The sequence below is a fragment of the Ixodes scapularis genome, unplaced genomic scaffold (genome assembly GCF_016920785.2).
Source record: "Ixodes scapularis isolate PalLabHiFi unplaced genomic scaffold, ASM1692078v2 PGA_scaffold9__187_contigs__length_104089568, whole genome shotgun sequence".
In the NCBI taxonomy this organism is placed as follows: domain Eukaryota; kingdom Metazoa; phylum Arthropoda; class Arachnida; order Ixodida; family Ixodidae; genus Ixodes; species Ixodes scapularis.
The window spans coordinates 38,402,689-38,417,628 of record NW_024609884.1 but is presented as its reverse complement, the minus strand read 5'-3'; the positions used below and the strand labels follow the sequence as shown (position 1 = coordinate 38,417,628).

At 43.4% G+C, this 14,940-nt stretch overlaps 1 protein-coding gene across 3 annotated transcripts in view; it reads left to right on the top strand.

Moving 5' to 3' along the window:
* The window catches only part of LOC115320639 (putative pre-mRNA-splicing factor ATP-dependent RNA helicase PRP1), a 44,853-nt gene that overhangs the window by 14,872 nt on the left and 15,041 nt on the right, over nucleotides 1-14,940 (top strand). For all 3 annotated transcript variants that reach the window (XM_040505089.2, XM_029980789.4, XM_029980790.4), the window contains 6 exons: nucleotides 790-991; nucleotides 1,188-1,364; nucleotides 1,857-2,111; nucleotides 4,455-4,713; nucleotides 5,902-6,093; nucleotides 9,938-10,060. In XM_040505089.2, the coding sequence (XP_040361023.1) occupies nucleotides 790-991; nucleotides 1,188-1,364; nucleotides 1,857-2,111; nucleotides 4,455-4,713; nucleotides 5,902-6,093; nucleotides 9,938-10,060 (1,208 nt within the window). The remainder of the gene's footprint in view (nucleotides 1-789; nucleotides 992-1,187; nucleotides 1,365-1,856; nucleotides 2,112-4,454; nucleotides 4,714-5,901; nucleotides 6,094-9,937; nucleotides 10,061-14,940) is intronic.

Below are 14,940 nucleotides of genomic sequence, written 5' to 3'. Positions count from 1 at the left end.
ATGTTTTTTAGTTGGATAGGCCAACACATGAATCTTAACATATAAGATTTGCAGTGGTATGATTGCACCTATGCTCCAAAAGTACTTTTTGCTGCTCCATAATGGACTTTTGGCTGCTCCAAAAGGTGCTAGAAAATGACTCGGGCCAATCGCATCACTGGTGCACTTGACTAATGTAAAAGAATATAAAGTAAAAGACCTAGCTTCGAGATGTTATATATCTGTGAGGCCTTACCGTGCTTGGTTGTTCCTTTTCATAACATATGCATTATGTTGCCGACATAAAGCTCCTTCAATAACATCTTGTTGGAAAATTTAAGGTCTGAGACAAAGGAAAGCATTATGCAGGAGAGCTTTTAACATTTCTTGTGTTGTGTGCCTCTCGTTTTTTCTGGTCTTGGGTTTGTCAGCGTGCCTGTATGTTGAGTGTCTTCTCCTGTCTCTAGTTGAGAGAACTGATGCCAACTTCGACAGCAGTCCTCTCAAGCTGCCGTCTTTGAGCTTGTAACTCAAGGTTTGAATATAGTATAGTGGCTTTCTGTGGTGGTTGGAGTGGACATGGATAAATTAAAGAAAACACTGGCGTACAACAGATTTGGCCTGGCTGCAGCTTCAGCTCACTCGGTGCAGTTTGATGCTTGACGCTAACCTACGAGAGAATATAGGTGCGGGCTTATCTTGCATTGGGGCTAACAGGGTTGTGAAGAAATATATTTTGCATTGTTAGGTTGGAAAGGACTTATAAAGTTAAATGATTTAGTGATTTCATGTGGATGACTTCATTCCCAGGTACATGACAGACGGTATGCTGCTGCGGGAAGCAATGAGTGACCCCCTGCTGGAGAACTATGGGGTGGTCCTGCTTGACGAGGCCCACGAACGCACGCTTGCCACGGACATCCTCATGGGCGTGCTAAAGCAGGTGGTGACCCAGCGTCCCGACCTCAAGATTGTCGTCATGAGCGCCACCTTGGATGCTGGCAAGTTCCAGGTAAGGGAGAGCAGAATGTCTTTGCTTCCAATTTATTTTTAACCGCAATTTTTCGCAATTTAATGCACTACAAAATGATACTTCTATTTTTAATTAATTAAAAATAAATGAGTAAATCAAGAGGCGCTATCAGTTAGAAACAAGTCCTATTCTGGGCTGTGAAAGTGAATGTTACGCATTGTTTCATTACCTGCAGAACTATTTCGACCATGCCCCACTGATGAACGTGCCTGGGCGTACCCATCCCGTGGAGATTTTCTACACCCCCGAGCCCGAACGGGACTACCTGGAGGCTGCAATCCGTACAGTCATCCAGATCCACATGTGTGAAGAAGTTGAAGGGGACATTCTGCTGTTCCTCACAGGCCAAGAGGTGGGTCTTTGCATGCTTGCTGACAATGCTGGCAGGATCAATAAAAACTCGAAAGCTTGCATGCCTGCCAGAAAAGGATATGGAAAGATGATTGGGCTATTGCTGAAGCCTCAGTCCGTTCCAAGCCTAGTTCAATGTCTTGCCTATCCGGGCAAGACACACGACGCAAACAGGCAGAGAGCTGTAAAAGACTGGGAGCAGAGCAAAATGAAGAAGGCAGCCACTGTCAGTTGGCGCATTGCGTCACACTCCTTGCGTCAGCTGGCAGCTTTTGGACTTTAAGGCCGGGAAGGCAAACTCAACAAGTGGGAGATTAATACACATACCCTTATGGGTGTTCAACGGGACCGGCATTCGTGAAGGTGACAGCCGAAAAAGTGCATTAACTGAGATCATATCAGACATTCTGCCGTAGTATTTGGTGCTTTGTGTTTTTCTTCCATTCCCGCATATTAACCTCAATGGAATGCATACTTGACAATTTTTGTGCAGGAAATTGAGGAGGCCTGCAAGCGACTGAAGCGTGAGATTGATAACCTGGGCCCCGAGGTGGGCGAGATGAAGTGCATTCCACTCTACTCGTCGCTACCTCCAAACCTACAGCAGCGCATCTTTGAGCCACCACCACCGGCTAAAACCAACGGTGCCATTGGTCGCAAAGTGGTTGTCTCTACCAATATCGCCGAGACATCACTCACCATCGACGGTGTTGTGTTTGTCATTGACCCGGGCTTTGCCAAGCAGAAGGTAAGGGTCTCTTTTTAAGCCGTCCGGTGCTCACCAAACTTGCATGGAACACGTGAACTGTGTGTTTTCTTTTCTCGTGGCAGCGCTATCCTGGTGGAAGCTAAACAATGCGATGCTTTGTCGAATGATACGTCACAAAACCGTTGCTCTGCTGCCACCAGGAGAGTGTTCCCACGAGAAACGGCACAAATGCGTGTTCCATCTAAGTTCAGTGAGCACCATACTTTTATTCTCCTTAGTAGCCTGCCAAGTTTGTAAGAATGCCAAGAGATTAATTTCAGTGTAGCACTTCAAAAGCGAGACTGCGGAGTATTGGGATGAGGGTTCCTGCTATTGATATCAAGAGTAAGCATGAGCATGCACCATATTCATCAGTGTGAGTTCAATGGCCAGAGCAGTGACTTGGGAATACTGGCCCTTTTACTTAGCAGATAGCCGACGGATAACTGATAGTGTCTGCGGCACTTGTGGAAACTGCTTTGCGGCATACCGATTACTCCAAGAATTACCGAAGTAGTTCACATGCATGTTGCAGACTCCGTCATCTTCGTTATCAATAGTTGGTATAGGTGGTTCTTGCCGGTTGCGCCAGTCGTACGGCACATATTGTTGAAAATAATTAAAGACCCAATGTTTTCAGTTCTTGTAAGGCTGCACAAAATGGTTTCATCTTGTTTTCTATTCATGGGAAAGGGACGTAAACATCTGGTGCAATTATTGCAAAGGTGCAAGTGAGCTGGACAAAAATGGCAATAATAATCCCTTGAGAAGGGGAACAAAGGGGACAAAGGACAAACACAAATCTCCAAACAGCTAGGTGACCAGGACCAGGCGGATTTTTTCGGTTGCGCACCAGTCCCCTAGCTGTGTTTGGAGATATTTGTGTTTGTCCTTTGTTCCTCTTCTCCAGGGATTATTATTGCCAAGGCTTAATATATTTGCTCTTTGTGCCTGGGTAACATAAGAACTAAATTTCAGTTCAAAACTTGATCTTTTATAACTAGGATTTTGTGTTCTCCTATAAATCTGATAAAATCTGAAAGACACTTGCAGGGTGAACAAATTGTGGATTCGGATATTTCCGAAAAACTCAGAATTCGGGGACTGTCTGTTGCAAAACCCCGACTGTTTTTTTTACCTTTTCCTAGAATCCCTAGACAACATTTTTTGTTCTTTTTTTGTTTCCACTTTTATTGGCAAGTGTCACAAAACTTATGTCTGTTAAACCCTGTACACAAAATGGGGATAATCTCTATGATTATATTCAAATACATTAAGCTGGCAAAAGATGTTTACTGAGATAAGCAATAGTTATGCCCCTGATAAATGTAAAATCCATGGGAGTACTAAAAAAGAAAACTGAAGAAATGGTGCCTAACATGTAAACCAGCTATTGTGGTCTATTTACCACTGATTACTGTATAATTAAAATCGCCCATCAAAATAAGAGCTGATCGTGGATACTTAAATTGAATGTATTTGGAAATATCAGTTAAGGGGGCACACCCCCTAGGGGGGTCAACTTTTGAACCCTTGTCTTAAAATTATAACAACAAACGATAACAAACTCCGACAATCACATTTTGAAAGGTAACACCAGAAATAGATACCCAAAAGGTTTCAAGAGGTGAGTCAATTGGCAGCACAGTGCAGATAATGTCCTTTTGAACCCCGATAATGACGCCAACGCCCTGTTTGGACACTCAATCTTTACGAAATATGTTAAAGTTGGCACTTAGTAGTAAACCAGAATTTGGTGCCGTATCGGAAAGCCATGTTTTGGTTCTAACGACAGTAGTAAACCAGTATTTGGTACCGTATCGGAAACTCATGTTTTGGTTCCAACGACTACTTCAGGTAATCAAGATATGATGCTGCTCGCAAGCTCATCTTGCTTTGACAGTAGGCTTGAAGAATTTGCTAACAAAAAAGAAAGAGGGCGGCATTGATTGTAGCGGAAGAACAGTTTCTTGGGGCTTAGGTTTGCTGCTGTCAAGTCACTGCCGCTGAATGAGAGGCTGTAGGTTCACTCAGTATTGGTTCCCTTGAGACATCTGCCGCATGAGAGGCTCTAGGTTCCCTCGAGATTGGTATTACGCTATCAGTTTCGGCATTGTACATGTAGATTGCTGTTACGCTATCAGTTTCGGCATTGTACATGTACGCAACACTGTTAACAAAGAGCTTATCAAAAACCAAATTTACTCTGTCGTTTGTGGTTCGCAAAGACTTCCCGAAATCCCATAGCGTTTTTCGAGTTAGCCCTATTCTTGGCAATTTTTCATCTTTGTTTTCAAATTTGAAAATAAATGTGTATACACATGCCCTCCAATCTTTGTGCAGGTGTACAACCCCCGTATTCGGGTCGAGTCGTTGCTGGTGTCGCCCATCAGCAAGGCGAGCTCACAGCAGCGAGCTGGGCGTGCGGGCCGGACGCGGCCGGGCAAATGTTTCCGACTGTACACAGAGAAGGCGTACAAGACGGAGATGCAGGACCAGACTTATCCGGAAATCCTACGTTCTAACCTGGGTTCTGTGGTGCTGCAGCTCAAGAAGCTGGGCATCGACGACCTGGTCCACTTTGACTTCATGGACCCGCCAGGTGCCTAGAGCCTTGCTCTTTCCCGACGGGTACTGTGCCGATTAAGAAGGGGTCGTCGAGATTTCGGCGCCTGGTCAGCGTCTTCGACCAATGTGTTTAGCGACCTGTCTCGCCCGTACTTCGAAAATGCTTCCAAAGTCGCAACAAATGATGTCGCAGAAGCCAGCGTCTGAAATTGTCGGATGTCATGGTCCTAGTGGTTGGTGCTAGACCAGGGGTCTCAAACACGCGGCCCGCGACTCGCTGGGACGCGGCTCGCAGGCAACCGGCTACGCGTCCCGGTTTCCATGTATGGAGCGCTAGAAATGGCACGCGCTATAGTGATCTCATTCTGCCGATTCATTTTCTCTTGAAATGTCGCTCTGCTCTTTCAACGTTTTTACTTATCTGTGTTCATTTAACCTTTCTTTCGCTTTATCTTATGGGGCCAGCTTTTTGTAATGCACAACAATTTCAGTACTCGGCTGCTAGCACAAGCTCTTTGTTAAAGAATGCATATCTGCTGTGCAAACTCTCGATCAGCAGAAGGAACTGCCAAAGATAAAGCTACAAGCTCGGGAATCTCGCCTTAAAAAAAGAAAGAAGAAAATATCACCATTAAAAGACAAGTATGGGTGTTGTAATCAAAATCGTCAGGAAAGCAAGAACTGCCAAATAACTTGTTGTTTTTTTAGAAAAATGTTTAGCTTGGTTAATTCCTGAGCGGATTGAGCACCATGAACGACAGTGTACTTGCTCTTTTGCTTTATCAAAAATGTGAGCACGTTGGTGGGGCGGTGTCATTTTAGTTATTGTTATCCCATCAGGTCACGGCCCAAAGTAGTCATATAAAGAAATCACATCTAAAAATGTCAATGACAAAACTGAGTTCACAAAAAGCATAGAGCACGAGGTCTGTTAAATTTTAAATTGTTTGAACCCCCCCCCCCGGTCTAACATTGGCCCTCGGCCTTCCCAGCGTCGGCTATTTGAGTTTGAGACCACTGTGCTAGACTCTCAAGTTGCACATTCTCCACCGCTTTTGTGACACCACCGAGATTGTGGCCGGTGACAACATAACACTTGTGTAATGTCATCAGACTGAAATTGAGTGTAAGGAAGCAGTAAACGCTCTAGTTGGAGACACGTTCCAGGCACCAGAGTTGAGTTGAAGGCACCTCCAACCTTGTGGCTTCCTTTCTGTGACAGCTCCGGAGACGTTGATGCGTGCCCTGGAGCTGCTCAACTACCTCCAGTCGCTGGACGACAACGGCGAGCTGACCGAGCTGGGCTCGATCATGGCCGAATTCCCTCTGGACCCCCAGCTGGCCAAGATGCTCATCACTTCGTGCGACTACAACTGCTCCAACGAGGCGCTCTCCATCACTGCCATGCTCTCAGGTACTGGCTCTACAGGGATGGACGGGCTTTGACTGTAGGCTGGAATTGGAAGAGCGATAGGCCAGGCTCAGGCTGCCACACTAGCAACGGGATTATTCCGCAGTGCTTGTGTACTACTATACTGGGGAGGGGCTCTGTTTTGCAGTTGGTGGTCAGAGTCCATATTTTAAATATTTATTTAGGTGAGACTACACTACATCGGCATCCTAGTCACACTGAATCTTTAGTACCTTTAGAATAAGGAATGAGTGGCCCTTTGCCTTTTAAAATTTGTATCTTGGTTGCTCTGTTGCTTTAATGGTAGTAAGAATAGCCTTTGTATGTGAACCATAACTAAAAAACTAGACTGGGAAAACAGAAAATAACAAACAAACACACCTGCTTGCCTGCCTATTTTCACTTTCTTCGGTATGTGAACCGTTTTGCTTCGGATTTAGGCAGCAGGAATTTTTGATTTTGAGGTTCTTATACATTTTTTTTTAAATTAATATTTACCTTGTATTTTGTTTAGGTTTATTGTTTCAACACCTGATTTTCTTTTTTTTTTTTAATGCATTCTCTATGTGGCTTTAAAACAAATTTCTTAGTTGTTGGGGATTTGTAACTTTATCCATATTTTGATCTTGTGGGATTGGTGTGCCAGTACTTATTTTTGTCATTAATTAAAGCGGTCCTCAGATGAAGATGTCAGCTCTATAATAGCTGTGGGCCTCTATTTTGTACTAGGTTAGGTTGCAGCAAGATGCTCTTTAAAACTGAAGCATTTTTTTGCCTTTTTCTTCTTTATATTTTTATTGGAGAATTTCATCAACAGCTTCGTTGCTAGTGCATTGCCGCTGCCTTGATGCTTTCCTTGGACAACATTGCTATAGTAATCATATTGCTTACATGAACTTAACATCACAGAAATCTGAAAATTATGTTTGTGCGACGTCTATTTCTGTACTAAAAATTTGATAGAAGTTCGTGCCACGCCCCTTTCTGAGCGCAAAAAATTTCTGGAGCACAGAATTCAGCAGTGGCGCTGGCAGTGTGATGATGGGCGCGCGTCAACCAATTGCAAGTGGAGGTGCCGCCAGTGCCTCCGCTAGATTCTGTGCTCCAGATTTTTCCGCTCAGAAAGGGGCGCGACACAAACTTCTATCACAATTTTAGTAGGGAAAAATATGTTGCACAAGCATAATTTTTCGATTTCTAGGATGCTTGGAGTCCGCCAGAAAAGTTATCACCAAGAACAGACAATCTCAGAAGCGCCTTTAGTGCTCCTTTAAAATGGCACCATATCCAGTATTTTATACAGTCGACTCTCATTAATTCAAACTCTCTTAATTCAAACTTGCGGACAGGGATGGGCAAAATACATGCAAATATCTATCGAAATACAAATACAAAATACTTCGTCAAAAATGTATTTAATTACAAATCTAATTACATTTCCAAAAAAGCATTTAAGTACAAGATACAAATATAACCAAATGTATTTGGTCTCCTCCAAATACTTTTCCAAATACATTCCTCAAAATTTGCGTCAGTGACTTCAGGGCACCTGCAACGGATTTCTGGGTATCTCATTTTAATTTTGCATCGCACACTCGGGAGTTAGTGTGCGAGGCTGTAGTAACGTAATAGAAATATAATGACAAAAAAATGTAATCAGCTTGGACGTAATCGGTGAAATAAGTACAGAGTTTCAAGCAGCCTTTTTTGTCGATTACATTTTGGTATAGACCAACGAAGAACCGAGACGACCAAGACGCACAGCACTAGCTAGAGAATTTGTTTATTGTTGCAACTCGCACCAGTTACGAAAATCTGGACGACCCACGCATTTAGGATGTTCCAGGCAAAAATATGGATGGAAATCAGGCTGGAAAGCATCACAAGTTGTCACAGGCACTTAAATTTAGCCAGTCTGCCTGTGAATGTTGATTTCGTCACTCTTCTTGCCCTGGACTAGCACCGCAATCATGAAGTCACTAAACGCTTGTGCTTGGTTGAGAAACACTGCATTCGGTGCAGAACATAGTTTTCTTCCTGCTCTGGACACGTCTTAGGATGAGCAAAATGAGTCGTGACAATAAATTTGAGGGATGTATTTTCGCCCACAAAATTGTATTTAATTACAATCGTATTTGAAATACCCTCGTTTTAGTATTTAAATACACACGTCAAATACATTACCCAATTTGTAATTAAATACAAATGCAAAATACACAAAGTATTAGAAATACATATTTCAAATACTTGTATTTGAAATACTGCCCATCCCTGCTTGCGGATAATTCAAACTTACATGCAGGTCCCATCCTATGCATCTCTATGTGAGGAAACCCCCTGTAATTCAAACTCTGCTTTATTAAAAAAAAAAAAAAAAATTGAAATATAAATTAGACTTATTGAAACCAATAAAGTACAATAAAACTAGCGTAGAAAGTTTTCTAACAGGTTTAAATTAGTTTTCATACCAAAAGTAACCGACACTGCTGTCGCTAAAATAGCAAGAAGGGTGTTAACTTGCAAGGTTGAGCTCGTTGGCGGAATATTGACATTGTGCTAACTATATTTTAGTTCTTGTTCTGCCTTTGGGTCTTAGTGGAGGCAACACTAACAATGACACCTTTGTTTAGCTCAGAATGAGAAAACACAATGTCTGTCTTGTTTCACAAAATTGAAACTGGTGAATGGAAGTAAAACAAAAGATAAATTGCATTACAAATTAAAAAAAAAAAAAAAGCATATTATGTGACATATTCCTTTGAATTTCATTGCAAATGCATTTAATTTTAATTTTACCTGTGCAAACATTTCAGTATACCTTGTATTATTATAGATGACCTATATTGAGGCTGGAGTTTATGCAAATAAGTGACTATTGATTTCTTTTTCAAAATAGATAAGAGGATTTAACTGGGCAACTTATATTACAAAACAAAAAATGAAACATGATTACAAATCTCTGTCATGCAATATTAGAGTACAGCTCTTGAGGAGGAGGAGGAGGGAAGGGTACAAAGGGGAGGGTATGTCCTCCTTGTCCTCTATACCCTCTCTTCCTCCTTTCCTCCTTCTCCCCTATTCCTCCTTCTTCTCTCCCCTCCTGCTCCATACCCTCCCTTCCTCCTCCTGCATACCCTCTCTTCCCCTCCTCCCACAGTTTCCCTGCTAAAATTAGCTGGAAAATTGATGCCACGTAACCTCAACACCAATTCAGTTTCCCCACTAAATTTAGCGGGGAGAATGACATCTTATGACTTTGTGTCACGTCACCCATAAACAAATTCAGTTTCTCCGCTAGATTTAGCGGGAAAATTGACGACATATGACCTCGACACCAATTCAATTTTCTGCTAAATTTAGCGGGGCGGCTACGCCGACGATGACGCCGCTATACACAGAAACGGGTGCCTAGGAGCTGCGCTTTAAAAGTACTTAAGTTTTGTCTGTATTGAAATTTGGCCTCGAGGGCCTCGAGAGTTAGGGAAAAAATGTGTTTCAACGTTGCCCAAGTTGCGTTCAACATTGCCCAAGTTGCGTTGACTTGAATCGTTTTAGCCAGGCAACGCCAGTAATCACCAGAAGTTTAAGGGGCTCTGCCTCCTCTATAATTGTCTGCCAGAAAGTTTACTTAGAAAATTGCTAAAGCTGCCCCCTGCAGAACTGGAGCATGAGGCACTCACATGTTCTTGAGTATGCGGGGGGCTAAGGGTTTTCGTGGGGGCTCCTAGGCTCCTTAGGTGGGGCATGAGGGGCTCGGGTCGGGGACTGTTTTTGGTGTCCACTAAGCAGCGGTGGATGTGGGGCTGCGCCTGTGCCGTCTGCGGCCCCCCCATCCGACACTGTTCAGTTCCGCAGTGCTTTGTGCGTCCCAACGAGGCCAAGAAGGCAGCCGACGAGTCCAAGATGCGCTTTGCTCACATCGATGGCGACCACCTGACTCTGCTCAACGTGTACCATGCCTTCAAGCAGAGTGAGTGACTCCTGTCTTCCACTCTAGGCCTCTCTAGGCTGGCTGCCCCTCGCTTCAGCTTCGTGCATAAGCTGCTCGGTTTAGGCAGAAATGGGCAGCGCACATCATTAACCTCTCTTGTTTATGAAAGAAACTTTAGGAAGGCCAAGGACTGGATGTTACAGCTCAGAAAGAAGGGCACGATTAAACAAGTGTCGATCTAAAGCTGTTGTGCCAGGTCCTTGTGCCTTTTATGTTTTTTTTTTAGGGGCGAAGCTCCTTAGGGTCTAGCCTTGTCCGTCCGGCGTCCGTGCTCACATCGATTGCCATCCCATCTGGCTTCTTAAAAAAAAGAAGAAAAAAAAATGTTTGAATGTTTGCGCAGTCGACAGGATTTGAACCTGTGCTTGGAGACACCAATGGATTTCTAGTTCATCGCCTTAACCACTCGGCCACGACTGCGGGACGAGTAGGGGGCTCTGAGATGTGGTAGTAACTCAAGAGCTGGGGATATCATGGATGAAACGTTGCATGTAGTTGCTCAACATTTATACAGGAGAGGGCGCTGCGGTCAAATGCATATATAATCGCGTTAAACTTTGCATGCATTAGCTCAACTAAAACTTGTTGTTGGCCTAGTTGGTTCATGATGCAGTATAGAGGTTTTTTGCGCGACACAGGGGACAATTACAAGCGAGTAAACACGGACAAGCGCAAACGTTTATAGACGAGAGGGCGCTGCGGTCAAATGCTCAAATGCGTATATAACCACGTTCTATACCACACACTCGCTTTCTGACATGGATGAAGTCGAAACGCAACCCGGAACCTTTGAGCAATAAAAAAAAACTCAGCACACCTATGGACAAAATCAGTATCATCAGCACCACCAGAGCTTCGCCCCATTCCACAGCATTCACCACGTGGAGATGCGGTCATTTTTTGTTTCGTTTTTTTATGAATTTAGAAACTCTTGCACAGTTCAGTTCTCACTTTGTGTATATCTACCTACCTGTTTTCTTTATGGGTTAATCTTTTGAGGAGTTTTTTTTTAGGGAAACTTGAAGGTTGTTTTTCAGGGTTTTCACTTCTGTTGACTCGAAATTCAGAATTTTAGGTTTTTAGCTGATGTGCTGGTTTTGAGTTGTGTGGCTATTTTCACTCTGTGTAGTTCTTACATTTTAAACATACCTGCCAACTCTTACGAATTTTTCGTAAAATGTATGAATTGAGACTCATTTTACGATTTTTCAAATCTTGCCTCAAATTTTATTTTTAATTTTTTTTTTGTAAAGTTGTTGGCGGTATTTTGGACCGCCATAAGAAGGCGATAGGTACCGTCGAAGGCAGCGTCGTGGTTTTTACTCTTCGTCTGTCCGGTTACCACGGATCCAAAACCAATCCAAAGCCGAAAGCCTTTGTTCATGTATAGTGGCTTGTTCACAAGGAGATTAAAAGGGTAGGAGGGGGCATGACGTCAGCCGTGTAGACTCCACAAGCCAAGCTCTCTTGATGCCTCGCCTCTTTCTCATTTTCCTCCTTACTCTCCTCACTTATCGGCCTAGCACATGACCTACCGAACGGAGCTGCTTGCTTCACGTCTAGCCTTCTATCTGAAAAAACCTTCTGCACGGAGCGCATGCAAGCCTGCAAGGAATCCTACTACAATCAACCGTCCACCTCGCACGTGACATGTCATGCGCACCAATTGCCAGAGAGATCTGAGGGTCACGCTGGGCACAACATCGTTTAAACATTTTATGACTAAACTTCACACATATTGCAACGTGCCCCCTTCTAGTACTTATAACCTCCTTGCTTGTTCATGTGTTCGGCAACGCACGTTGGTTTGGCGTGTTGGGCCTCGCTGTTTCGGCCAGTTACGTGGCAAGCAGACCGGTGTCTGTGTTTGTTGCACGTATAATCATAGCAGTTCCCTTGTCGCAGTGGCTTCGTGGCGCAATGGCGAACTCCAAACCTCAAAAGAGGTACTTTCAGATGTTCCTGAAATCCTACACGTTAAAATTCCCGTGCTTTGTGCCATCCAAGAAGGGAGAGAAGTTTGGATTCTGTCGCACGTGTACGTGTGATGTAAGCATTTCGCACAGCGGCAAGGCTGACATTAAGCTGCATATCGCTTCGCGTTAACAGCAGGGATAAGTGCCTGCCTCTTCCTATTCCCCCCCCTCCTTTCCGTGACCTTTGGAGTTTTACGAATTTGAAAGTCTACATGTTGGCAGGTATGCTTTAAATGGAGGATGTTCATCTGAGAAGCAAAGGATGATGAATTTATTTTTCGGCACCTCTAAATAATATATTTATAATTGGAAACATGCCCATGTATTACATGGACTCACCATCCAACTATGCAACATTGTCTCACACTTTTTCTATGCAACAGGCTTTCATTTTTTCGATTTTTTTTTTTTTTTATGTTTGTTTTCCGTTTCATTAGGTAGTTTATACCATGTGTACACTTGATAGTTGTTCCTAGAATGAAGTGATACTACTTCTAATCGGGCAGATAAACCTGGCGATTTTCCAGAGCCTTCCATACACTCGAGCTCCTCTCCCTTACTGTGCACACATGTGGTCGAGCTCCTTCTCGCCTAAACCTCTGGTTTATCGTTGAGCACCTCACTCCTCCTCTCCCACCCCTCACCCAATCGGTGTCGAGCCTTGCAGCCACGGTTTTATTAAGTCTTCATGAAATGCCGAACACATAGCCAAAGAATGTTTCATGTTAAAATGTGTGACAGGGTGTCAAGCTGCTATCTGCTGGATGTAGAGCGGATGCCACGCAGGGCTTTCCCGCCAAATGGCACCTCAGCTCATGGCATTGTGTTGTGACATGCTGGAAAGACACTCGCTTACTACTGTCAAGGCCGGTTATTACGAAGTCGGTTATAACGAAATAGCGGCTACAGCGAAGCGATCACGATTTCCCATTCCCTTTTGCACTTTGTCAACCGAAGTTGGTTATAACGAAATAGCGGATATAGCGAAGTGATTTCCAATTCCCATTGACTTTGTTATAACCGGTCTCGACAGTAATCTAAATGGTCTGGGTTCGGTTTCCGCCTGGCGCAAACACTTTTTTACTGCAATAGCTTCTTCCTCCCCGCTCACCAGTGTCGAGCCTCGTGGCCACGCCTTTATCTGGGCTTCACGAAATGCGGAACGCCTAGCCAAAAAACGTTTCGCATTAAAATGGCAATGTCATTGCACCAGTTGATTGTCTAAAATAATTCTGTTGTTGTGCAGAAAGGTACAGATAGATGAAAGGGCCTCAAAGGTTAGCTGAGGATCATTCTTAAAGTGGAATATCAAATATCCACATTCTTTCGGGCACTTTTGGGTTGTTTTGAACAAATCTAAATAGACTTCTTCCAAAACAGATGTGCCCCATCGTGGCGAAGTACCACGCAGTGCACTTTGGGAACTAGTTGGCCACTCGGTTTCGGTTTCGAATGAGCAGGCTCATCTCATGCTATCACGCCGCGACCAAACATGCTGATTGCGTTTTCGATTATCTAACTTTTTATGAATGTACAATACACTCATTCTCGAGCGATACAAAACGAAGACCTTGCTTGGTTCCCGAAAATGTAGTAAGATGTGCCTTAGTCACCTCACCCCACGAGTGCATCTTTGAGCTCAATGTCAGTAATCCCGTCTAGTACCAGTGAACTACAACTGAAATTTGGTCACCTTGAGCCCTACACATATTTTGTTTGCCAAACGTCCGCTTCTTGTTACTTCAGTGGGCGAAAAGCAAGCCGTATCTTCACAGGATTATCAAAGTTGAGCCCAGCGTGGGCGCATGAATTTAAGGAAACGCAGTAAATTCAACCTCACTACTGCACAAAAGTTACTATGATGTCTTCCTCGTGGTATCTATCTCACACTCAAATTTTATGCTGATAGAAGATTAAGTTTTCGCAAACACTGAGATCGGCTTGCTACGACAGAGGCCCTAACAAGCGTCCCCTACTCCTCGATAAGCCTTTTTGGATGAGCTTTTCTGACGCCCAATATCTGTGCCTGAACGGTGTGTGTGAAATTATCTCGGAATACTCAGTCAAGAAGAAAGCAAACACACAGGGATGGGCAGTATTTCAAATACAAGTATTTGAAATACTTATTTTAAATACTTTGTGTATTTTGCATTTGTATTTAATTACAAATTGGGGAATGTAATTGATGTGTGTATTTAAATACTAAAACATGGGTATTTCAAATACAATTGTAATTAAATGCAATTTTGTGGGTGAAAATATATCCCTCAAATTTATTGTCACTGTCCAGAGTAGGAAGAAAGCTATGTTCTGCACCGAATACAGTGACTCTCAATCAAGCACAAGCGTTTAATGACTTTGTGATTACGGTGCTAGTCCAGGGCAAGAATAGTGACGAAGTCGACGTTCACAGGCAGACTGGCTAAATGAGTGCCTGTGACAACTTGTGATGCTTTCCAGCCTGATTTCCATCCATATTTTTGCCTGGAACATCCTAAATGCGTGGATCGTCCAGATTTTCGTAACTGGTGCGAGTTGCAACAATAAAAAATTCTCTAGCTAGTGCTGCACGTCTTGGTCGTCGGTTCTTTGTTGGATTATACCAAAATGTAATCGACAAAAAAAGCTGCTTGAAGCTCTTTACTTTTTTCAACTATTACGTCCAAGCTGATTACATTTTTTGTGATAATATTTCTATTACGTTACTAGAGCCTCGCACACTAACTCCCCAGTGTGCGATGCGAAATTAAAATGAGATACCCAGAAACCCGTTGCAGGTGCCCTGAAGTCGCTGACGCAAATTTTGAGGAATGTATTTGGAAAAGTATATGGAGGAGACCAAATACATTTGGTTGTATTTGTATCTTGTACTTAAATGCTTTT